The sequence below is a fragment of the Stegostoma tigrinum genome, chromosome 31 (assembly GCF_030684315.1).
Source record: "Stegostoma tigrinum isolate sSteTig4 chromosome 31, sSteTig4.hap1, whole genome shotgun sequence".
Classification (NCBI taxonomy): Eukaryota; Metazoa; Chordata; class Chondrichthyes; order Orectolobiformes; family Stegostomatidae; genus Stegostoma; species Stegostoma tigrinum.
In genome coordinates, this window is record NC_081384.1 from 31,578,566 (window position 1) to 31,604,931 (window position 26,366).

A 26,366-nucleotide genomic window follows, 5' to 3' on the forward strand; every position below is an offset into this window, starting at 1 on the left:
GAGAGGCCGCCAACTTCTGTATCTCTCTTTCTGATTGGGCGGTCCCATACATGGGGAGCAGGGTCCAGAGGAGACGATCCCCCTCAGTTATCTTTCGGGGGTTACGTCTCCCTCCTCGATGTTTCCGGCTTAACTTAGGGGTCCGCTCCAGGAGTCTCACATGTGGAACCAAATAGGCTAGGTAACAACAGCCACTCCATCCCTTTTGATCATAGGGCAAGGATGTCCCCCACCCGGACCCTCCCTTCCCTCGGTGTTGGTGCATGTCCCCGGGTAGATATGGATACGCCTTTTATCGCAAACCCAGCGCGTCCCATTCAAAACTCAGGGTAGGGTGGTGTCTGAGGCTAGAATGTTTAGTTTACAAGACGAATTGCCCAATTGGAACGGGGCTCTATCATTTCCAGTTACAGAAACACGTTGAGTTAACCTGTCCCCCAGGTGGCGAAACTTTGAGACTGTCAATTGCACCTTGGGTCCGTGGGGCCGGCCGAGGAAACGATCCCTTGAAACTATAATTCCACTTGCTCCCGTTCCACCTTCCCCAACGCGGCCACCAATTCCCGTAATTAGAATTTCATGCACCCCTGCCCAACTCCCACGTATCATTTAAAGTGGAATCAAACTGCAGCACCTCGCTGATTTCTTCTTTGGTCAGAGGTACAATGGTAAGAGGAATTCCGGACTCCCCATGATGTGGAATCGCAGCGCACACTCAACAGTTGGTACGTCCCGCTTGTCTACCATAGTTTTGACATAAATTATTCTTTCCCTCTCCCCGGGCTACAATTGACAATAAAATAACAGTACTGTGTAAACCCTTCATTTTATTTTCAAGTTTAACGTCAATGGGTTATCCCCCTCCCGTGCCTCCCACTCTTCCTCAGCCGGCGGATCCACTGGTCCCTTTATCCGTGCCGCATGCGTCCACCCTTTTTCTTTCGTTTGGACTGCTGTCTCTGTTGTCAGCAGCAACAGGTATGGACCAGTCCACTGCGGCTGGAGTTTTTCTTCCCGCCACGACTTGACCAGAATCTAGTCTCCCGCCTTGATCGAGTGGATAGAAAAATTGAGAGGAGGACTCTGCACCAACAGCCCATTGGCCTTTAACTCTGTAAGGGATCGAGAGACTGCCAGTAAATAGTTCCTTAGAAATACATCATTACCCTCAATAGTGGGCACCCCTTCCATCTTTCCCATGTATGGGAGCCCAAACAACATCTCGTATGGGGACACCCCTATAGCTCTGCGTGGAGCGGTGCGTATCCTGAGCAGAGCTATCGGCATACATTTAGTCCAGGGAAGCTTCGTCTCTTCCATCAATTTTGTTATCTGGGTCTTTAGAGTGGCCTTCATTCGTTCGACCATTCCCGAGCTCTGTGGGTGCTATGGCGCATGTAACTTCCATTTCATCCCTAAAGCATCACAAATCAGTTTGTGTCCTGGAAGCAAAATGTGTTCCACGATCCAAGTCTAGGGACTCTATTATCCCATACCTGGGAATCACATGTTCCAAGAGGATCTTGGCCAACACTTGGGACATGGCACTGACGGGGTGGGGGGGAAAGGCTTCCACCCACCTTGTTAAGTGATCAACTATCACCAACAGGTACTTCCATCTCTGGACCCTGGGGAGCTCGGTGAAATCCACTTGTATTCTTTGGAATGGTTGAATTGCCAACGGCTGCCCCCCTCCTGGCGTGGCTCTCATCACCTTCTTATTTATCTTCTGACAAATTATACGTTGAGAGACCGCTTGCTTTGCCAGGGTGAAGATCCCCCTACAGGCATACGCCCGCAAGAGAGCATCACATAATGCTTGGGCTCCCCAGTGCAACTGGGGGCACAATTCTCCCAACAGTTCTCTGGTGATCTTCTTGTTCAACAGCTGTCTCCCATCAGGGAGCCACCACCTCCCATCTCTTGTCATCCTTCATTGAACACCGGCACCTCCTTTATCCCTTCTCTCAGGGGAATAAGGGACATCATCCGCACAGTCCCAGATTGGGCGGCTTGCTGTGCCACCCCATCTGCCAATCTGTTGCCCCTAGCCTCAGACGAATTTCCCCTCTGATGTCCCGGAACATGCACCACTACTATCTTTTCAGGTTTTAATAGGGCTTCCAAGGTCTTTCCAATAAGTTGTTCGTGAGCTAACTCTTTTCCTCTTGCTGTAGTCATTCCTCGTTCCTTCCAGATCTTCCCAAAAGTGTGTACTACCCCGAACGCATATTTCGAGTCAGTATATAGTACCTTCTTGATCCTCCAATAATTCCAATGCTCTCATCAGAGCATATAGTTCACAGGATTGGGCAGACCAATCTCCAGGCAGTCTCCCGGACTCTACTTCGGTTTCGGTGGTCCCGTCCATGATGGCGTATCCACTGTATCTTCTTCCATCAATGCAGCGGGATGACCCATCTATAAACCACCTGCACTCCTCTGCAAGGGGTTCTTCCTTCAGGTTATCCCTGCTTTTTGTCTGTAGCTCTATTACCTCACTGCAATCATGCTCCAGATTCCCAGATTCTTCCCCTCCCTTGGGCGGATATAGGAACTGGGAAGGATTTAAGCTCTTGTCTGTGACGATGGTTAAGTCGTCTTTTTCCATCAAAATAGCCTCATACTTCAATATCCTGGAATCTGTCAGCCATCGATGAGATTTCTGGGCCAGAATCGTTCTGACAGTATGTGGGGTGGACAGTACCAGGTTCCCTCCAAAACTGAGTTACTGACTTTCCTCAACCAGGATAGCCGTAGTTGCAATCGCTTGAATGCACACCGGTCAGCGGCAGGATACTGGATCCAGAACCTTCGAGAGGAAAGCCGCAGGGTGCTGTTGCCCTCCTCGTTTCTGAGTTGGCACTCCCAAGGCTACCCTGTTCTCAGCATTTACAAACAAGTGGAAGGGTTGATTGACCGAGGGTAGAGCCAGAACCGGTGCGTTTACCAGGCTGTTTTTTAAACAAGTGAACTCTTGTTGCTCCTGCGGAGTCCATGTTATCTTCTCATCTTCTCCTCCTAGTTTGTCATACAAAAACCTGACTTGTTGGGCGTATTCGTCGATCCACAATCTACTGTACCCAATGAGCCCTAGGAACCTTCTAATTTCTGTCCGACTCTTCGGTAGGGGCATACTAGTAATTCCAGCGATTCTTTCAGGACCTATTCTTCTTTTCCCTTGACTGATTAAATGACCCAGGTACTTCACCTCCTGCTCGACAAATTGCAGCTTGTTTTTAGACACCCTTAACCCCGGAAGTTTAATAACATTATAGTGGAATCTTGTACTTCTCTCTCTCTCTTTCTCCTGAGACTAGAAGATCATCCACCTATTGTATCAGTGGGGTACCCGGGGCCCCATGGTATTCCTCTAATACCTGCTCTAAGACTTGACCAAACAGGTTAGGGGATTCAGTGAACCCTTGGGGAAGAACTGTCTGGTACTGTTGCTTCCTCCCGGTCTGGGGGTCCTCCCATTCGAAGGCAAACAGGTCCTGACACCCTTCGGCGAGCGGGCAACTCCAAAAAGCGTCTTTCAGATCAACCACACTGAACCACTGATGATTGAGAGGAATCTGGTTGAGGATGGCATAAGGATTCAGGACAACTGGATGTCAAGTCTGGACAATTTTAATTCTCGGAGGTCTTGGACGAGGTGGAACGTCCCATCGGCCTTTCACACTGGTAGGACCGGGGTATTATAGGGCGACGTGCGTCCTTCTATCAGTCCATCTCGCAAGAGATTTTCAATAACCGATTGGAGCCCCTTCCATCCCTCTATCGATATGGGATATTGTCGAACTCGTACCGGACCACATCCTTCCTTCAGGGTTATCTGAAGCGGTGGTATCTGCAGGCCTCCTCTGTTCCCTTCCCCAGACCAGACTCGGTCCTCGATCTCTTTTTCATCTTCCTCCCTTAGGTGGTTTGGCTGGATCACAATGCATCCTTCCATGGGGGCAGTCCCTACCCACAAACGGATTTGTAGATCCCGTCCCATGAGGTTTACCCAGGCATGTGGGACTACAATCAGGTCCTCTACTGTCTCCTGGTCTCTCTCTTACGTGTACTCCTTCAATCACCGACATCTCCATCACCCTTCCCCCGACTCCGGAGATTTTAATACTTCCCTTTCCCACCGTCAGACCCTGTGAAATTTGTACTACGCTCAATCTTTTGGCTCTGGAGTCCACCATAAACACCATCTCTTCTCCTTGGGGTCCAATTTTTAAGTTTACTAGGGGTTCCTGTTGATATCCCATTGACCCCAAGGAAGGGAACCCCCGACACCACCCTCTTTCCCCCCCCCCCCCCCGCCCCAAACAATCTTCCTCCTCCATCAAGGCATAGGAGCAGACCTCCCTCCTTAGTTTAGGACATTCCTGCTTGAAATGTCCCTCCTCATTACAGTGATAACATCTTAAGGGTCCCGTCTTCCATATTTGTTCTCTTTCCCTTTCCCTTCTTTTGCCTCCTGCTGCGCCCCTTCCTCCTCTTCTCGGGGCCGCCCACTGTCCTTCACGTTCCCACTTCTTTTTAACAACTTGCTCTACTGCCTGCATCATCATTTTTGCTTTCCCTTTTTGTTTTTCGTCTTCCCGTAGGACAATAACTCGTCTAGAGGCTTTTTATTCCAATCATTCATCTTTTCTAATTACCACTCAATATCGGTCTAGGATTTGATTACAAAATTTGTCCTCAGAAGTTGTTGCCCAAATTCTGAGTTTGGGTCGATGCCCAAAACTTGCTTTATATTTCTCCGCAACCTCTATAAAAATCTGTCGGGGCTTCATCCTTAGTAACAATATTTAACTGTATTCTTTTTATTCTTACTCCTAGTCCTTCCTCCCTTACAGTTCTCTAGCATCCGCCCCAACGGACTATCGGGCGGAATCTTGGGACCCCTTTCCCCCGGTCCCTTCTCCTCTTCCCGGGGTCTTTCAGCTTTCACGTGCTGATCCCCCATCCCTGTCGAATATTTTCCCTCGACGGATTACCCCAGATCGCCCGGATAATACTTAATAGTCAATTTTCTTACCCAGGTCTTGTGCACAAGAATTGCTCGATCAATTTTCATTCCAAGGGCCCTTAACCTAAACCCACTTGTTTCCAGAGTCTCCTATCCGGATACCACTCGCTCGAGCCATCCAACGGCAGGCAAAGATGTCTGGGACCGCTGAACTCAGCGGAGCGCGCCTTCCCTTCTTCCAAACCCACCGCCGGACGACTGAGTGTGGATCCCAGACGAGCCCCCAAGCTTGTGAGCTATAGATTCACGTGCTCACATTCACCAGAGTCAGTGGAAACAAGTAACCTAAGCTTTATTATGAGTCTGCAGAATCAGGTGCCCCCCCCCCCCCCAGTTGCCTGAGAGGCACACAGGCCAGGGAGCCTCCCCTTTTTATACATCGTTTTTCCGGCCAGATCTTCCCCTTTTGGCTCCGTCCAATCTGAGCTCCAAGGTGCACAATCTTCCCGTTACTTCCCTTGTCCCACCCCCTTCATACATCGCATGTTATGCTAATTAAGCAGCTTTGCAAGCATGGGTGTAAAAGTTAATATGCATTCTCTCATTAGGCATGCGCTTCAACGATGTCTATTGTGCAAAGCTTAACCTTTTCACCCTCTGGGTGTCTGCTAGTAGTTTTGGACCGGTTCATTCTGGTTTCTAACCACTTGGCCCTCGCCGTTTCTTATCACTCTGCGCAGTACTAGATGACTTTTTGTTCAAAGCTGAGTAATTCTTTTCACTGCAGTTTAATCATCCTTATCTCTCTCAAGTCCAACCAGAGCTAGTACCTTCAGGGGAGAAAAATGATTTAAAAATATTGATGTAACCAAGGCAAAATGCCATGTCTTACATTTTATTTATGTTTCTTTATGACAGCTGTTTGAAATTTGGAAATTAATACAACTAAAATCAATTACTGCAAAGAACATCAAACATGATGGCGGTGGATGAACTGTGGGCAAAAGTTAAACTTCTAACATTACTGCCTGATGAGGCATGCTGTACATGACAAAATACAGATTGGTGAAGATCAGCTGAATCTGTTCCTCTCTGACCTAATACAACTTAACACTATAACCACCATTGATGTTTGAGAATGTCCTCTTTGAATCCCATAGATGATTGACTAAGTTCTGAGTGATGATGTTGCCAGGAAACATAACATGTTGTATTCCATCTCAGTTTTTCTGTGATGTCGAATCATCAGTTAGGAATCTGTCTAGTTCCCTTACGAAAATATGTAGCAAAACAGAACTCAGTCACTGGCATCTTATTCAAAAGGTGAATGAGTCTTTGAAATGACTCCCTCCCCAGCCCTTGTTCTAACATTTGCTTTAATTTCATGTTTGTGTAATGGATATGCAGGTTTTCTAGTCTTTTCTGATTTATTTAAGTCTCATAACCTATCCATATGGACCTATTTTTAATCATTTTCAGTATCTTTAAGGCTAGTCTGCAAGATACAAGTTAAATCATCCAGTTGACAAAAGCACTTTAAATTAAGCTAAATCCGTCTTGTGGCTCCAATTTAAGGCTTTCCTTGATTCACGACCTCTCATGATAAGAGGCTCATCACTATTCCAGATGCGACCTACCACGGTATCAAGACAGTAGTTTTTGTTTTGTATCTGTTTGTCTTTTGTATATTTTATATCTTTACATTCTTTTATTGTGAATCATGTAGTTATACTTCTGAATTAATAAGCTTAAATTCACAATTGTACATGGTATGCGCATAGTTGACCATAGTTCTATTTGGATGTGTGATACTAAGTTTAATTATGTTCGTATCTTTTGGCTGTCATGAATCATTTCCTCATCACGTAGATCTGTTCTTTATCCATTCCTTTTATTAATATATGATTTAAATGCCAACAGATCTCCCTCGTCTGTAAATTTGTGGAGTTATTCAAATGCATTCTTTGAAATCACTGACAAAATATTATGAAGAGCAGCAACTGTAACATTGGTAATAAAATCATAGTACTGCGAATAGTGAAAATCTGAAATAGAAACAGAAAATCTCAAGTCCAGCAGCACGTGTGGAGAAAGATTTGTGGGTTATTCCTAACACTATTGAATGGTTAATTTCAATTGTTGGTCTATTATTGATATATTGCCATTAATGCTAAAACAGATCTGAAAAATGCTGTAGAAAAATTGTTTCCTTTGGAAATAAGTTAGTAATGTTTGGGGATATTATATGAGATATTGCTACCCATTGTTCTTTCTCACCTTTTGGTGAATAGAATTTAAACTACAGAGCTGAGAGAAATTTACCAGTGTTTGATTTTAGTAAGAGCACCAGTTATTATTTAAACTGTCAACTGATTATAATCCGTATAATTTAAGTGCACACTTTCAGAAAGTGTATTCACATCCTTACCTGACACTGTTCTGCTTACACTCCGCTAGAAACCCAGACTGCACCACTGAAATTAGTAACAAAGTTCTGCCTATTTTAAATTCCTATTAAATTTTGCTTCCCTGTCCATCAAAACTCTATCTTATTAAGAAACGTATTGCATGACCCATTGTCTAAAACTTTTTGATAATCCAGGCACACAGTGTGCCCACATCACATTACCTACAACACTGTAACTTGCTCAAAAATGTTCCAGTACATTGGTGAAGTATAACACTTTCTGGAAAGCTTGTTAGAAGTCTCTATTCTCTTCGCAATCCAAGTGCTATTATCTAATCTTTTCCTTGAGCCCTTTTCAGAATTTGTCCAAATCACACATCAAACTTATGAACTTAACTTTTCAATTCGGCCTTGTTGCCTTTTGTTTAAACACTGGCATTACATGGATTTCTCTCAAGTACATGAAAGCGATTCCAAAGCCAAGCAAACTATTAAATGTATAAGCAGTAGTCTTGAAATGCAAGTTTTGGGATTGCATTAAAATGTAGTTTCCCACTAAGCTGGATGAGTTTGGATATTGAAGGATGAGCTACAATAAGCCAGTTAACCCTTTTCTCTTTTGATTTTCAGAATACGGAAGTTTTTCTATGGTATCTGAAATAATTTTATTTATTTATTATTCTGTTTTTATTCTGTTTTGTCCCTTTTGTTTTCCTTAGTTTTGGTTTGTACTGAATAATTTAAAAGCATTAATTACTGATCTGTGTTCAGCATTTTGTGTCTTTAATTAATAACTGGAGAATTTGCAGGTTTGCTTCAACCTGTTTGTATGGATCCCTTTGGTCTCTTACTCTAAGTAGTTTGCTGATAATTATTTTGTTTATTTAAAGAATGCCAGATGAACTCAGCAGAGGAGACCAAACACTAGTTTTCACAGAGCACAACTTTGATATTTCTGTAATCCAGTTGGAGTTGTCCTCAAAGCCTCCAGAAGAGATTGTTCTAACTAATGCTCAGTCAGATGGACAAGTGGCAAACTGGCATACATGTGATGGGGAGACGAACCCAAGGACAACAGAAAGCCATTCACAAGTTGAATCCACACCGCCATTCTGTATCCATGCTTCAACTTTGCAGTGTCCGGTATCTGTGGATGAAAGTGATACCAAGACCACCCCTGCACTTGCTGATGAGGTGCTAAACACTGGTCATGCGGAAGAATTATCCTGTACGAACGTTAAAAGAAACTCTCAATTTATAGCATGTCAAGACCAGCAAGTAAAATATGACCAAAATTACACTGAAGCAGCAGAACAGGTTCCTGTTGTGGGAGAAATAACTTGTGGTACAGATGAAGTGGACAAATTGAGCATGCTTGGCAGTCAGTTGACTGAACCAGGAGATAATCATGTGAGTTTTTTTTTGTTGAGTGCTGCAATTTGGCCAGTGTCCGATTTCACAACAAATTTACCCTGCTTTGAGCGAAAATAATCTTACTCCTTCAGGAACCTCTCATATTGATTGCTTTGCAGTATTCTAGCTAAGCAGTTGGACTACTAGGGTGTTACTGTATTACTTATGTGCATTAAATGGAATGATTTCCCAAAAGGGATAAATGCAGGCCCACATAAAGAGACTGTGGGTATTAGGGATTTTGAGTGAGTAACTCTGATTTGGAGTAGAGAGTGAAATGACACCAATACAAAAAAATGGAGATGGTATTTCATCTCCTCCCTGTGCCTATACTGCACTAAAGGTGGCATTAATTGAGTAGGCTCCTACAACAACTTGAGATGCATCAGTTTTTCTGGTGACAGTGAATGTGTACATGGGAGTGGAGAAATCGAGAGAAAAAAAGGAGAAATTGTCATCAAATGAATCTGCTTTATGCCTAAAGCACTAAAGATTTTTGCTGTTAACTTCTGAGTACATCTTATAGTTGCTGTTTGTAACGTTCTCTACTTCCTGTCTTAAAACAGTGTTTAGATAGCATTCTGCTGCACTTGAAATGGGTCTAGATCACATTGGCTTTTTTTTTCAAAATTAATCTTTCCATCAAAATTGTTGGGCTCCATTTGAATGATTTCAGGGTCATTTGGTTGCCCCATTTGAATAAGTAGCCAGAAAGGCCCCAATGTCATTGATATTTTCACCAAACTTAACAAATCTCTTCTTTTGATTTTTTTTTTTCTGTATCAGAGTTTCGTAAGATTTTTAGACTGTGGGACTATAAATGTAAAGAGGCAAACTATTTATAAGCACTCTCTGCATTAAATATTTTGGCCCTTGAATGAGATGATGAATGAGCTGGCCAATCATGATTTATATTTGTATTCCTTCGCAATTCTATTTTTCCCTGGCTTCTACAGATCAGACAAATTTGCAAGTAATTCTTATTGAATACTTCTTTGGGTACAAGGGAGGATCTTATACTTGGGCAAGATCAATGTTAAAGATGCTCAAGTACTTAACATGAGTACAGATTTGAGCTAGTTTCAGCTCAATGAAGCTGCACAGAAAGGGAAACTTATTCAGCTTCTTTGAAAACATTATTTTTTAAATTTGCAACTGTATTGTTAATATTGTTTGAACACATTTTTAAATGTATTCTTCTAATCAACTGCATTGATGGGTTTGTGATTAGAAGTTGGCACTTCGTTTTAATGCATTCTGAACTCTTTGGTATGGTGCAACTTCCAGTGTCTGTTTTGTAGTAAAATTAAATGCTGGACTTGTGCTATATGCATATCACTTGATTCGTTGTAAACATGAATCTCCTTGCTTCAGAAACAAAGTAGCTGGATATCAGACGATGACATCTGCAAACCATCTCCGAGAAGAGTGCGCTCAAGAAGCATAAGGGAAAGTTCGTCTGAATGTTCAGTAAGCTCAAGACCTGTGAATGAAACTAGCGGCCAGCTGAACACACATGCTCAGTCAGTGTCCAATTTCTCTCAGTGTAAACACAGTCAGGGGGATTCATCTTTTAAAGTGACTCATCGCCGAAAAGCAGGTAGGTTGGTTTGGGGTGAGGTGGGGGTGCGGGGGTTGGGTGGTAGGTGGTATGGGCTAGGGTGGGGAGCACTGCCTCTAAGTACTGCAGGATATGAATTTTTTTTATATAATCACTTCCTTATACAATCACTCCTATTGTTGTGTACACAGCTACAATTTGGAATTGTACTAAATAACCTGCAGAGGGTTTTGTTATGAAATGATTTAGAGCAGGGAGCTCCAAAAAGATACAACATTAGTTTTTCTTTGAATTAGCCTGTAGGTATTAAATATAGATGGAGACCTTCGTGATTTGAACAGTTGAATAACCATAATATCTGATCAAACAGTTATGGAACATTTTACTGTAAATCTTCTAGTTTCAAGATCCTGGCAGTTGTTAGAAGTAGTGCCACTGTGATGAAGCAGATTTCCTAAAACACTAGTGGTTTCCACTGTTTCTGTAGATTTTTAGCAAGGCAGTCAGGTATTGAAAGTTCCCTTTTCAATGCAGAGGCATTTTAGTCTGCATGGTAATTTATGATCAAAGTTCAGAAGGTCAGATACCCTACACCCAAACATAAGGGCAAGGCCTGTTGACTTTTGTTCGCTGACATACCCAGACTTGTGGAAAAGTAATCGGGATAGGTTTGCTAGACAAATCAAGAAAACATGCTTTCACACGAGGTACCAGCTACCCTGACAGTGAAATCCTGGCTCCATAATAACATGAGAGTTTACATATTTGTCTCATAAAATAGTGAGCAATAGAATGTTAATATGGTTAAAATTATTCTTTGTATCTAACATAAAGTAAACTGTTTGCTTACACCTGTGAATTGTTTCAGTTTCACTTAGAAGGTGAAAGATGATGCATGATGATAGGTCTGATGTTTTATGCACTAGCTAGATAAATTCTTAAACTCTTCGTTGTAAAGATTCACTCCTGATTGTATGGAGACACAGTTTCTGTCCAAGATTGGTCTAATCAATTGAGTCTTGCACATAATCTGAAAAGTTATAAACAAACTGCATTGGTTGAAACATGGGGCATCTGCAGAGTCGGCCTGCTGCAGCTTCAATAGTAATGCGAAGACTTTTACGTGGATAACCACTTGATTTTACAACTCATCTGATACGCACTTTGAGAGGGCAGCTGTCCATAAAAACTACACTGATGCGTCAGCCTGAGTTATGCATTTGAGACCCTGGAGTGGGACTTGAACATGCAGCTTTCTGATTCAGACAAGAATGCTATCACAGATCTAGGGCTGATTTTATACTACGTTATGATTCTTTAAGTGTCAGCAGCCCTGTAACACCTCAACTGTGTGCCAACATTGAATGTAAATCTTGTAATACGTGTAGTTAATTAATCCACTGAGCCATCAGAAGTTGGAATTGATTATTCTAGCTCCAAATGTAGCATAATGCTACAGGATGTTTGTTAATGGATTTGGCAACATGATAGTATTTTATACTTCATTATTTGGAATTATTGTCTTTAAACAGGTATTTCAAACCCATTTCGAGGACTTCTGAAATTGGGTAATTTAGAGAGGCGAGGCCATGTTGGAATTTGGAAGGAGTATTACTGTGAGTTATCACCATTTGAGTTCCGACTGTACCAAAATGATGATGACCGCAATTGCTATGACAACTGCTCTTTAGTAAGATGTGAATCAGTGGGACCCGCCCATGCAGATGGGAGGTTTGAGTTGGTTCTTGCTGGCAAAAGATTGTATCTGCGCGCACCCTCCCAAGATGAAGCTGAAGACTGGATTGACCGGATTCGGGAAGCTTTAATGAAGTGCCGGCCTCATCAAACTCCGAAACAAGAAGCCAAGTATACAGAGAATTCAGTGAGTGAGAAGTCACACAATATGCCTACACTATATACTCCTCAATCTGTTGAACAGCCAAACTATGAGAAAGAAAATGGCTTCCAGCAAGTGTTTAACTGGAGTTCTCAGGCAGAGCCTCAGTTGGATGCAATTAAGGAATCTGTACTTTATCAGTTAACAGAAAAATCATGGATGCCATACATTTTTTCTTTGTCACTGGAAGCATTAAAATGTTTCCAGTTCCAGGACCAGCAGAAAATTTTATGCGACACCTATAGAATTGAGACATTTAAAGACATTATACCTGATACAGCACTCGGTAGCCCGGCTTACTTTAAATTAATCACTTCCAAAATCACTCTGAGGCTTCGAGCGGAAAGTGCAGCAGAAGCAAAATCATGGCGGGAACTAATCCGTGCAGTTCTTTCATCTTTTTGGGAAGCAGAAGAAGACACCTTGGCAGCAAATGTGACCATTGAGAAGAATGAGCGAAGACTTCGGGAGCTTGGCTTGGGTGAGCACCTCAATCTGTTGCAGTGTCTAACTGTTGTTCCCGTGGAGAAAGGGTTGGACGCACAAGAGTTTCGATGTGCAGGTATGATATTGTTGACCTCTAGTTTAAATCTAAATTCTCAAAGGGTCTGGGTGGCTGACAAGATTAGACATACTCCTTTTAGCTTCAGGGCCAAGGTTCCAAACGACACAATGTGAATGTAAAGTCTCCTCTGTTTACTAACCTTAAGCGTCCCATGGAAACAGATTTGGTGGGTTTCCATCCAATTTACGCAATATTGATAATTGGGGATAAATGTATTCAATCTCACTTAGGTTGAGTGATCATATGGAAACTGAATTAAATGTCTGGAATTTTACTGAGTGCTTGTCAACCCCTGTTAATAGAGACATGTGAATGATTAGTGATGTGTTCTATTTCTTAACATTAACAACCCATATTGAGAAGAACAAAATATTTTAGACAAATGCAATTGGTATCCAATGATATTGTTTAATATCAGTTAAAATACCTCTAATTATATGAGAAGTAGAAAAAAGATCTATTATATTACTGTTCAAGATAGGCCTGCAGAAATGCTGATGTTTATTGTTGTAAATTTTTACAAATTTTTCAAGTTTTGTTTTGTAACCTCTTATTACAGAGAGCAGTAGGTGAGTTAAACCAACTTCATAGCTTTTGAGATAATAAAGTGTGAAGCTGGATGAACACAGCAGGCCAAGCAGCATCTCAGGAGCACAAAAGCTGACGTTTCGGGCCTAGACCCTTCATCCTTCATAGCTTTTGAGCAAGGTTGATACCTTGTGACAAACACTAGGTTCATTCTTGCTGTGAAATTACAACTACTCTGCAGAACAGTGAAGTTATTTAAACTCCATTTGTGGAGAGTCCTCTAAGTAGGAACAGATATTCATTCTATTAAATGGAACTGGATTAGAAAACTGTGAAACAACAACCTGTTTACTCGCATTTCATTAATGCAGTCAGTGTAGTATCGAGTCATTTAGTAACCTACAGACTATACATCAGAAAACAGACTTGATGATATTTTCTGTGAATAAAAAGCTTTCAATTTTCAGAAATTTGGGGTTATCTGTGAACAAGTTTACAATTGGGGAATCTGACACATAATTCGACGTAGTTTTATCACTGTTTCTGACCTATTTAACTGACATAAGGAAGGAACCTATTATAACTGAATGGTCAGATCATAAAAAGCAGATTAAAATGTCCTATCTTTAATATTATAGATGCTTTAATGACTTTTAACTTTTAAAAATCACTATTAGAATGGAAATGTTATCAAAAGACAGGTCAGATACTATTTTAAAAAGGTGGTAAATAGGCACAGTATCGCACAAATATCCCCATCCTCAATGATGGGGATGCTCAGCATATCAGTGTACAAGATAAGACTGAAGTATTTGCAGCAATCTTCAGCCAGAAATGCCAAGTGGATAATCCATCTCAGCCTCCTCCAGAGGCCCCCAGCGTCACAAATACCAGTCTTTAGCCAATTTGATTCACTCCACCTATTACCAAGAATTGGTTAGAGGCACTGGATACTGCAAAGGCTGACAACATTTTGGCAACAGTACTGAAGACTTGTGCGCTAGAGCTTGCCACACTCCTAGCCAAGCTGTTGCATTACAGCTTCAGCACTGGCATCTATCCCGCAATATGGAAAATCTTCCACGTATGTTCTCGACACCACAAAATGCAGGATAAATCCAACCTAGCAAATTAGCACCCTTTCAGTCTACTCTTGTTAATCAGTTAAGTGATAGAAAGTGTCATCAAAAGTGCTATCAAGCATTGCTTGTTCATTGACGCCCAATTTGGGTTCCACCAGGGCCACTTGGCTTCCTGATCTGTTTACTCCTTGGTTCAAGCATGGACAAAAGAACTGATTTCCAGAAGTAAAGTGAGAGTCATTACCCATAATATCAAGGCTGCATTGATTGTGTGTGGCGTCAAGGAGCCTGGACATAACCACACAATGCACTTTTATTTTCTGCAAAAACTTAATGGTGGCACTTTATCAATTGTCATCTTGAATTCCAAATACATTACATCTATATCCTCCCCTTTATCCACAGCATTTGTTATTCCTTCAAAGAACTCCAATAAATTGTTTAAATGTGCTTTCCTTTTCACAAACCCAAATTGACTTGGGCTTTCCTAAGTACATAACTATAATCTTATTGATTTATGATAGATGTCAAGCTAACTGCCAATAGTTTCTTGTTTTCTGCCTCCCTGAAAAGAGGAGTTATATTGGGTACCTTCCAGTCTGATGATATTGTTCAGGAATTGACAGAATTTTGGAAAATTAAGTGTCTCATCCAGTAACTCAGAATAGAATGCTTTTCAATAATATCATTACAAAAAGTGCGCACAACCATTTGCCTGGTTATATTGATGCACACTTGTCAATTTTTTCTATACATTTAACATGTTTGAAATATAATGAAACATGGTTATTAGAGTTTTTGCATTCAGGAAAACAACAATTTTTAGAGCCTTCTGAAAGGTGTGTGGTCATTAGAGCAGTTAATTTGATGTTGGTACTGACTTCCAGGGCAATATTTCTAAACTTGCGTACCATACTGGAGTTGTGTGGATTGTAACTTGTGTTTAAAACTGAATGATCTTTTGTACAAGTTTTAAGAAAATCACACTTAAAAAGACAATTACAGCATACAATATTTAAGCATCTTGTTAAAAAGGAATGTGAGAACTTTTTCTTTGTCCAATATTCTTCACTATTTTGCACAATTGGTATAAATTGATATATAAAATAAAAAGAAAAAATGCAAAGATATACTTGAATATCAGATCAGATTGGAAGCAGCAGGCTGATTCTAAGGGAGTCATTGAAATGCCATCTAATTAAGTTAGTGTGACAAATTGGTCACTGGAAAGAAGACATTCCTCTTCACTTGATTTCCTTGAATTCCCTGTGTTCACGTCATTAAACATTCTCCAGACATGGCAAAAGGAGAATTTGTTCTTGTGTTTCTGTAACAATATAGAATCATAATGAATTGTGTCCTGTCTTGATGGAGTTATTTTTAATGGGTAAAATAACCTTTTTTTTTTACTGTCTTTTATTTTGAAGGATGTTGTCAACAAATTGGGTTTTCTTTTGGAAAAGCCAAGCTTTGTGCTTTTTCCAGCCTTTACTATTGTGAGATGTGTCATCAGGATACATTAATAATTATCCCTTCTAGAATGATCCATAACTGGGACCTGGTGAAAAAAGGGGTGAGTAAACTGTTCTATGTTTGATGTTGTTTCACTCTAGTTTGTTATAATGTACCTCTCCTATTTCCAAATACGGGAGGGGGACTTTCTCTCTCCAGTAAAGGGTGAAATGTGTATTGCATGGTGACAATACCTGCCTCCTCAAGAAGCATCCGTATAGGACCCATTTGTATTTTGACATGAACCTTCGCTAAAGAGTGTTGATTGGGCATTGTAAAATGTGCTTTAAATTGACATTGCACCACAATGAGCTTTGGAAAATTTTTTAATAAGTATGATGTTGGGTGTTATCAACATCTTGAAAGGGGAGAGTTTTTTTTTAATTCGCAGCTGAGAAAAGACTGGGGCTGCCAAGATGGTGTTTTCCAGCTTCACCAGCTTCAAAATCTCCCCTTCCCCCACCGCATCCCAAAACCAGCCCAGTTTGTCCCCTCCCCCCCCCCCCCCCGCCACTGCACTACACAACCAGCCCAGCTCTTCCCCTCCACCCACTGCATCCCAAAACCAGTCCAACCTGTCTCTGCCTCCCTTACCTGTTCTTCCTCTCACCCATCCCTTCCTCCCACCCCAAGCTGCACCTCCATCTCCTACCTACTAACCTCATCCCACCTCCTTGACCTGTCCGTCTTCCCTGGACTGACCTATCCCCTCCCTACCTCCCCACCTATACTCTCCTCTCCACCTATCTTCTTTTCTCTCCATCTTCGGTCCACCTCCCCCTCTCTCCCTATTTATTCCAGAACCCTCACCCCATCCCCCTCTCTGATGGGCCTAGGCCCGAAACGTCAGCTTTTGTGCTCCTGAGATGCTGCTGGGCCTGCTGTGTTCATCCAGCCTCACATTTTATTATCTTGGTGTTTTTTTAACGTGGTTTCCCTGATGATGAAGTAGTGAACTGCGTTATACAAGCTATTTAAAAGTTTGCTGGATTGGAACTGTATCTGTTCAACAGTTCTGTTACAGGTGGTTCTGATATAATGTGATAGTTCCATTCTCTTGTGATCTTGCATTATAAGAAAATCGCACAATAGCCATACCTTTTAAACTAATAGGACCGGATTGCATTGTAGCCAATACAGGTGTGGGAAGTTCGTGTTCTACAAATCGTGATCTAAATTCTTCAATTGCGTGAAGTCCGATTTGCATTGAAGAAACACACATTCTGGCAGAACCAACTATACTTAGGAATTGATTTTCTTTTTCATTTCCTGACACATCTTTGATAATTATAAAAGTTTTGTGATGGACAGTCACATCATCCCATACAATAAATAGGAAACCTCACTAGTATTATTAAAATTACTTGGAATTTCATTATAACAATGGTATAGCACAAAATCTCTAAATGCCACAGACATCATTAAAGAAATGCTGATTTTTGAATACAAAGTAATATGTTAAGTGTCTGTCACTACTCATGTTAAAATTTTCTCTTTTTATTTTCAAAAAAGATTTCCAATGTGGCTGCAAAATTCCTGCAGCAAATTCAAAATGAACCATTCATTGATATTAATCTGATAAATGCAAGTCTGTACCAGTATATTGAGCAGATGGCCCAGGCCCGCAAGAGCAGAAAACGTTTGAAGCTATTGGAAGATTATCTTCTCACATGTCGGAGTGGTGCAGTCCAGGAATTCTACAGAAAGTGAGGATTGGTGCTTTTAGTTTTAATCACTAGTTGCGCAGTGTTATGTTAAATAAAATATGATTTTTGCCCAGTAATGCACTTTGAAATTTTTGCAACCAAAAGAAATGTATTCAGCCAGTTTTGAGAAGATTTGTAGATTTCTCAGCAACAAACCCAAACAAACAGACAAAACGGGCCCAGAAACCATAACCGCTCTCCCCTACATCAAAGACATTTCCGAAATGACTGCCAGACTACTCGGACCTCTTGGCATCAGGGTAGCCCACAAAACCACCAATACACTAAAACAGCAGCTAATGAACTTAAAAGACCCTATACAGACAACAAGCAAAACGAACGTCATCTACAAAATACCTTGCAAGAACTGTGACAAACACTACACTGGACAAACAGGCAGAAAGCTAGCCACTAGGATACATAAACATCAACTAGCCACAAAACGACATGACCCACTATCACTAGTATCCTTACATACAGATGAGGAAGGACACCACTTTGATTGGGACAACACGTCCATCCTAGGACAAGCCAAACACAGACACGCACGAGAATTCCTAGCAGCATGGCATTCCAACCGGAACTCCATCGACAAACACATTGATTTGGAGCCAATCTACCATCCTCTGAGAAAAAGAACAGGAAATGACATCACCAACCCAAGGAAACCTAAACAAATAAATAGAAAGCAAGACATAACACCAGCACTTCATCGGAGGCTCACTGATGTTACCTAGAATCGTGACGAAACGTCTGAAAACTAACCTTCTAGCTCAGCGAGTAAACTCACATCCAGAAAAATGTATTCAGTTATTTATGCTTAAGCATGAAATTGCTTGAATTTTATAGATTTGATATGTTTGGTCAATCTGTTTTGATGCTACCTTGGATAATTTCTGATGTTGAAACAAGATTGTAGGTTTGCAGCTGATTATTTTTGAGAGCAATTACTACTATTATCTAAAGTTGAATATAAGTTTCTAGAAATTCAGCTCAGTTCAAGTAACTTGCATTTATGTTAACTTGCAATAAATGTTTATTTTGGGTAGTACTGAAGAGCAATATATTGTCAGAGGTGCCATCTTTTAAATGAAATGTTACATCTGATTTAATTGATGCAAAGTTTCCCTTTGCACAGTTCGAAAAACTGTCAATCCAGTGAGCTATCAAATTATCTAGCCTTCAATCAAAATTTCAAGTACAGACCCTCTGGTTATTAGTACATTGACGGTTTGTGCACACCTGGAGCATTCACATTAGTTCAAGTTATTTTTACTGTTTGGCTCCTTAGACCTTTCACATACTTGCAGAGGTACAGGAAATCACTGACATCAACTTCTGCATTTCTGTGTTAATTACCCATGCACCAATACCAGATATTGCTCTCATTTTCACAATTTTAACAACTGAGCACTGACAGTTTCACAGTTATTGTGCAGACATTATAATTGTATTAAATTGTTTGTTAAAATAAAGACTGAGCAGCATTTGCAGAACAATCATAAAATCTAACAGTGGATGTAATGGCTACATTAAAGGTGAAAAGCTTCAGCAATCTGCCTCTTTTCAGAAATTCTGTTTTCTTCTTTAAATTAGCCTCTGATGCTACTTGTAAGAAACAATCAACGCTTATTATCTCTGTTTCAGATTAGAGCAAAAGAAGTATCTCCTGGAGTCACCTGATCTGTACAGTGTTTCTGATCTTCAACAGGTGAGAGAGTCTGGCATCTAGTTCCTTGTTTATCCTGTGCGATGAGTAATTTTTTTTTCTATGATATTCATTTTGGTAAAGTAAAGCAAACTCATTCTTTCAATATGAATAAGGTATAGATCAAATCATAGAACAAATTTCTACAGTGCAGAAAGAGGCCATCCAGCCTATTGAGAATGCAGTGATCCTATCCCCTTTAACTCCTATTTACTGTGGCTAACCCATCTATCCTGCACATCCCAAGACTACTGCCAATCCACCTAACCTCCACATCTTTGGACAGAGACAAAACCGGATCACCCAGCGAAAATCCACACAGACCCAGGGAGAACGTGTGCAAACTCCTCCCAGGCTGTCACCCAGTGGTGGAATTGATCCCAGGTTCCTGGTATTCTGAGGCAGCAAAACTAACCACTGAACCACTGTACTGCCCAGATTAGGTTTCACAACAGTACTCAGTTCTTGTGCTTCATATGCACTCAATAGATAATGAGTACAAAGTGGATATTATTTCAATATCCCTTCATTACTGCCTCATACGTGTGATACTTATGTCATTTAATATATTCTCCATCTATTCTACTGTTTAAAATGGGCATAATTAAAATGGCAAGTTATTTTTTAGCGTCTCACTGAAGAGAAATAACCATTTAGATCACTCATTTTTAGATTTACATTGCAGAAGGAGAGTTGAAGTTTTTAATCTAATTCTGAAAAGATTAGTTTCTTCACACTATTTTCATTCATGTGAAAGTTGAGTGAAAATGTGAATTGCAATGGCAATTTAATTACCAACTCTTGTACTTAGGTTTCAGCTGCGTTTTATTAATGGGACACTGCTTATTAAATATTATTTCATTCACAGTCAAGAATTTAGTATCAAGTACAATGCTGATCTTGCTTTAAAAAAGTGTCAGTGTAATGTATAGTAAATCTGTGTGTGAAATTTTGTGAAAGATTATGATCAGCTTTCCAAATGATTGCAAGTTAATGGTGACTTTGGTTTGTCTCAGAGATAGCACTTTCACATCTAAATCGGAGATTTGAGAATGCACATCCCATTTGTAAACTTAAGCATACAATTTAATTCAAAGCTTCCCTGTATCTCCAGAAGAGACATTAACCTTTGGCATGACTGAACATTTATTCATATTGCTATTCACTGGTGGGGGAGCTAGGAATGTCCTGAGGGATGCAGACAGTACCTTTTCTTGCAAGTGCAATCATTGACCTGGAACTGGTTGTGAGGAGGAATCGGCCAACATTTAACCAATAGGGTGATGTTTTGGATCCATTCAGTCTCTAATTTGTTGATTTTTGCCATCATTCTCACTCCTAATTCAATGGTCAGTGAAATCCTCCAATTTGAACAGACCTCCTCAAGGGATGTATATGTGAATATTGCATGCAGTTCTGGTCGCCCCATTACAGGAAGGATGTGGAAGCATTGGAAAAGGTCCAGAGGAGATTTACCAGGATGTTGCCTGGTCTGGAGCGCAGACCCTACGAAGAAAGGTTGAGGGACTTGGGTCTGTTCTCATTGGAGAGAAGGATGCGAAGAGGGGATTTAATAGAGACATACAAGATAATCAGAGGATTAGATAGGGTGGACAGTGAATCTTTTTCCGAGGATGATGACTTCAGCATGTACAAGGGGGCATAGCCACAAATTAGGGGGTAATACGTTTAAGACAGATGTCTCAGAGGCAGGTTTTTTACGCAGAGTGGTAAGGGCATGGAACACCCTGCCTGCCAATGTAGTTAACTCAGCCACATTAGGGGCATTTAAACAGTCCTTGGATAAGCATATGGATGATGATGGGATAGTGTAGGGGGAGGGGCTTAGATTAGTTCAGATTGGCGCAACATCGAGGGCCGAAGGACCTGTTCTGCACTGTATTGTTCTATGTTCTAACTGTGGACAATAGAAATCTGAAACAAAAAACAGAATTGCTGGAGAAACTCAGCAAGAATGCCAGCATCTGTGAAGAGAAAGCAGAAGTCGATGTTTCAGGTATAGAGACCATTCATCAGAACTAGTAATAGCTAGGAGAAGGCAGTGAAAATACTGAAGATGGGGTGGGGATGGGAACGTGGTAGAAAAGTGAGTGAGTAGGTGGGCACAGAACCCAGATGGTGAGAAAAATGTTCAGACTGACAAAAGAATAGATGTTCATACTCTGGAAAAGCTGATAATGGGGACTATAAGAGGCTGAAAATGGATTGGCTGTGCCGGAAGCAATCCATGTGTTGACATGGTCTTGGTGTGGGGATGGGTAAAGCACATTGGAGAAGCTATTCAGGCTCTGAAATTATTGAACTTACTGTTCAGTCTTGAAGGCTGCAGGTTCCCCAAGCAGAAAATGAGATGCTGTTCTTTCAGCTTGCCAGAGACCTCAACTGGAGCACTGCAGCAGGCCCAAGACAGAAATGTTGACCAGGGAGCATGGTGCTGTGTTGAAGTGGCAGGCAACTGGAAGCTTGGAGCCATTTCGGTGGACACATAGGTGTTCTGCAAAACAGCCACGCAGTATGTGTTTCATCTCCCCAGTAAAGGAGACCAAATTGCGAGCACTGATTACAGTAGATTAGGTTGAATGAAGTGGAAATAAATTGCTGCTTCACCTGGAAGGTGAGTCTGGAGCCTTGGATAGTGAGGAGGGAGGAAGTAAACGGACAGGTGTTTACACCTTAAGCGATTACAAAGGAAAGTGCCGTAGGGCTGCAGTTGAGCCAAGGTGTTCCAGAAGGAATGATCCCTGCAGTATACTGACAAGGGAGGGGAGAAGAATGTGTGTCTGGTATGGCATTCTACTGGAAATGGCTGCTTATGTCTTTTGAATGCAGATGCTAGTGGGCGGAAAGTGAGGACCAGGCATTCTTATTGAGGTTTTTGGAGGGAAGAGAAGGCGTGAGCACAAAATTTTGAAGGGTGTCGTTGACAAATGGGTTTTCTTTTGGAAAACCCAAGCTTTGTGCTTTTTCCAGTCATTATTACAGTGAGATGATGTGTCATCAGTGTACAGTAATAACTATACCTTGCAGAATGATCCATAACTGGCACTGCCACCAATGTGACCACTGCACTCTTGAATCAGACTATTCTTTGATGTGAGCCTGCCACAAACTCTCTCTGTTAAAAAAACAAATGTTATTACTTCAGTGTCCAATGTTTCTTTTATGTTTCAGACAGCACATGGAGTGTTTGAAGCATTCTTGCAGCATGCCATCCAATATGCCACCAATCATGTTTATATGTGTGACCTTTGCACTCAGCGTGGCTTCATCTGCCAGCTCTGTAATTGCAATGACATCATCTTTCCTTTCGAGTTTGAAACAACTTCAAGGTAAGTAGAAGTGTCCTTACTATTATATAAACTGTTGTCATGATAGATTTACTTCATTTCTGAAAACCAGCACTACATGGGAAAATGCATAAGCTGCAGCTACATTTGGGGAAACTGTGCGAAATGCTACTCATTAAAGGAAGCAATGTTAAAGATTTGTAGTTGTTGGTTCATTGTTGCTCTGAAGTGGAGCACACTTGATAGAACTTAACCTGAGCAGATTATTGGTGAGTAACTGACCTTGATAGAGCTGTCAACAGCACCTTTCATCACGTTGGTTATTGAAAGACGACTGTTGAGGGCAGTACTGTGCAGAGTCATGTCTGCGCTATTTGGACATACCTGAGCATTTTTCCACTTAGTCAAGCAAATATTAGTATAGAAGTTTTACTAGAGCAGCTTGGCTTGGGTATTTCTGCTCTGTAGCATGTTTTCAGCATTGCAGTTAGTATGCTATCAGTGGTCCATAGCCTTTGCTGGCCATTGCCCTCAGCAATTTCTTGTATCGTGTGGCATTAACTGAAAACTGGCATCTGTGATTGAGACTCCAGGGAAGGTCAAGATGGATCATCCACTTTGCACCTCTGGTTGAAGATGCACTCAGATGTTCAAGCCTTGTCTTGTGCAGTCAGGTGTCGGGCTCTGCCATCATTCAGAATGAGATATTCCAATGTTAGTTGTTTAATTAAGCACACTCGCTCATGATTAGATGTGACAGGACAGCAATGCTTTGATCTGTTCCACTGATTAAGGAAATTAATATTGCCCGTAACATGTCATTTCTGCTGTATAGCATACATACAGTCCTGTGATATAGCTTCACAGGGTTGGTAACTCATTTTTTGTAACGTATGCCTGGTACTGCCCTGCCATGCTATGCTGTCCTGTATTCCTCTATGAATCAGGGTCGATTCTACAATTTATGGTAATAGAATGGGAGATACGCCGGACCATGGGCTGCTGTTGAATGCCTGTCGCGTTCTCGTGGTTGTTCATTTCTGAATATATCCTATTTGGCATGACAGTATTGCCACACGCCATGATAAAAAGGGTGTCCTCAGTGGGATCTTGTGACAATCTAGTAGTTTTGTGTCCATCATTGCTAATGCTGGCTTTTCATTCTAGCTTTAATTAATTAAATGAATTTAAATCCACCAAGTTCCGTGTTAGAATATGAATTCATGTTTTCAGTGCACTTTTTGTGTTAGTGGTTCCACCACTAGACTGCTGTCATTGTTCCTTGCTTCTTGTTTGTCCTTTTGAGGTGAAGGTGGCCATGTTTTTCACTTGGCGTGGATGTTGAATTCTGGTGGTTATGCAGATGGCTGCTAAGGCCAATTTGTACCTGGAAGATTATGTGCAAACAGGATATTGCAGATAATTACTTGAATAGGTTACTGGCTCAGGGTTTCTTTTTTTTCCACTGCTTCTGTTGTGTGTTTCCGTATCAAGTTTTGGTTTGCTGGACTTGCAAGCCTTCATTCCCAAGCTGACATTCAAAGTCTGCCAAAGGCTATACTTGCTTTGCCAATTGCACGTTTCTCATTGTCAACACGATATGAACATGTTCTGTTGACATAAATAAATGTCCATAGCTGAAAGGTTCGCTCAGTGACCAAGTCTTTGGGCTTAAAGTAGACTGTTCCTGGAGCAGGCTGGTACACTAGTTCAGTTTTCTTTGTGCTGTTCATAACATTAAAGCTGTCACATGCATTGGGAAACAAGTCCAAGTCTCTCACTGCATTTTCAACTTTGAGCTTGCTGTTGTGCACAGGCCTCATAATACCGCTTCAAAGTATGGTGGCAAAGAACATGTTAAAGAAATTTCATTTTAACAGGCTGCCATATTTAACTCCATTAATGACTGGTGTTGTGAGCCTGAACTAGATTCCCATTTTTTTAAATATAAGCCAGTCAGGGACTATAACAAAATGTGGAGCTGGATGAATACAGCAGGCCAAGCAGCATCTCAGGAGCACAAAGATGCTGCTTGGCCTGCTTTGTTCATCCAGCTCCACATTTTGTTATCTCTGATTCCACAGCATCTGCAGTTCCTATCGTCTCAGGGACTATAACATCTGTTGTAAAGGCATTATTTGAAATCTGTTATTTACTAAAGAAATGAAGCCCAAATTGGCACAAATTTAAATAGATTTTTTTACAACAAAAGAGTCAATAAACAGTCCATAATACCTGCAGTATGCTCTGACAGAATCAACATGAGGCAGACATGAATTAACAGGCAAGCTGTGGCTGAATACATCACAATTTCCATAGTATTGATAGAAAGAACTGCAGATGCTGGATTCAGAGACAATACAGTGTGGAGGTGGAAGAATGCAACAGGTCAGGCAGCATCAGAGGAGCAGGAAAGTGGACTTTTCTGGTTGGGACCCTTCTTCAGAAATGGGGAAGGAGAAGGGAGCTGGGAAATGAATAGAAGGAGGGGGTTTGAGGATAGTAATAGGTAGATGCAGGTAGAGAGGGGTGGGGATGGTGATAGGTGGATGCCGGTAGGGAGTGGTGAGGATTGGTCAGTGGGATGGATGGGGAAGATGATGGGTAGGTTGTCAGATCAAGGAGGCGGGGATGAGAGGGAAGTTTGGATGTGGGATGAGGCTGGGGGGTGGGGAGATTTTAAAATTGGTGAATTCTATGTTAAGGCCATCGGGCTGTCAGCTCCCGAGGCAGAATGAGGTATTGTTCTTCTGGTTTGCGTGTGGCATCATTGTGGCACTGGACGAGGCCCAGAATGGGCATGTCATCAAGGGAGTGGGAGGGGGAGTTGAAATGGTTGAAGTAGTTGTTTTTGGCCTCCACCCTGAAAAGTCACCAACACAACAGTACAGATTTCCCCCATGCTGGGAATGAGTCAGAAGATTCCACACCACCTGGGATGTGAAGAAGCACGCCATCATGAAGCTTTTGAATCATAATGATGAATTTGTGTTACCTTCAAAGGGTCTCATGGCTGACTTGTGCCAAAAGCCTTGATCAGGTTAACCAGTGTTATGCAGAGAAACATTTCCTGGTTTTCGTCCTCGACCTCGCCGCAACTGCTGGTTGCGATGTTATACTAAGTGGTTCACTTGTATTCTGGTAAGGATGTTGCTCGTGATGAAGAGGCATGAAATTCCTCTGTGCTTGACACAAGATTGTTGAGTTCCTTCTCAAATTGTCCAGACAGAAAGTGGAGACCTATTCACATTCTTTGGGATGGTTCCTTGTTCCCTCATGGACTGAAAGAATTCACCGAGCTTCTTGACCAGAAATTGACCTCCGGCCTTGTAGACCCCAGCTGGGAAAATATCAGCTGCTGAAGCTTCTGCTGCTGGACGGGAGTTTGATTTGTATTTGTCTTTTCTAACTGCATGGGAGCATCATCAAGAACACTGGTCAGAACAGTGTGACAGCCGGTTTACTGTATCTTCATTGATCAATAAAGTTCACTTGATGCAGTTAGGGCGCTGTGTCCATTGTTCTAGAATTTGGGCTTATTTTATGAGTAACTTTGACTTGTCAATACGCAGGATTAGTGATGAATCAGTATATTAGCTAAATGTTTTAACAAGTAGAGAAATGTTGTGCTTAATGCAGTTAGATGCACAATAAAACTGTATATCCATTCTGTTCAAACAATGTACTTTTGCCTCATTCTGTCAAAA

General features: G+C 41.4%; 1 protein-coding gene across 2 annotated transcripts in view; it reads left to right on the top strand.

The window, feature by feature from the left end:
- The window catches only part of plekhm1 (pleckstrin homology domain containing, family M (with RUN domain) member 1), a 53,847-nt gene that overhangs the window by 23,725 nt on the left and 3,756 nt on the right, over positions 1-26,366 (top strand). For both annotated transcript variants that reach the window (XM_048560859.2, XM_048560860.2), the window contains exons 5-11: positions 8,270-8,789; positions 10,167-10,392; positions 11,886-12,812; positions 15,853-15,998; positions 17,450-17,643; positions 19,291-19,354; positions 22,544-22,701. In XM_048560859.2, coding sequence (XP_048416816.1) covers positions 8,270-8,789; positions 10,167-10,392; positions 11,886-12,812; positions 15,853-15,998; positions 17,450-17,643; positions 19,291-19,354; positions 22,544-22,701 — 2,235 coding nt within the window. The remainder of the gene's footprint in view (positions 1-8,269; positions 8,790-10,166; positions 10,393-11,885; positions 12,813-15,852; positions 15,999-17,449; positions 17,644-19,290; positions 19,355-22,543; positions 22,702-26,366) is intronic.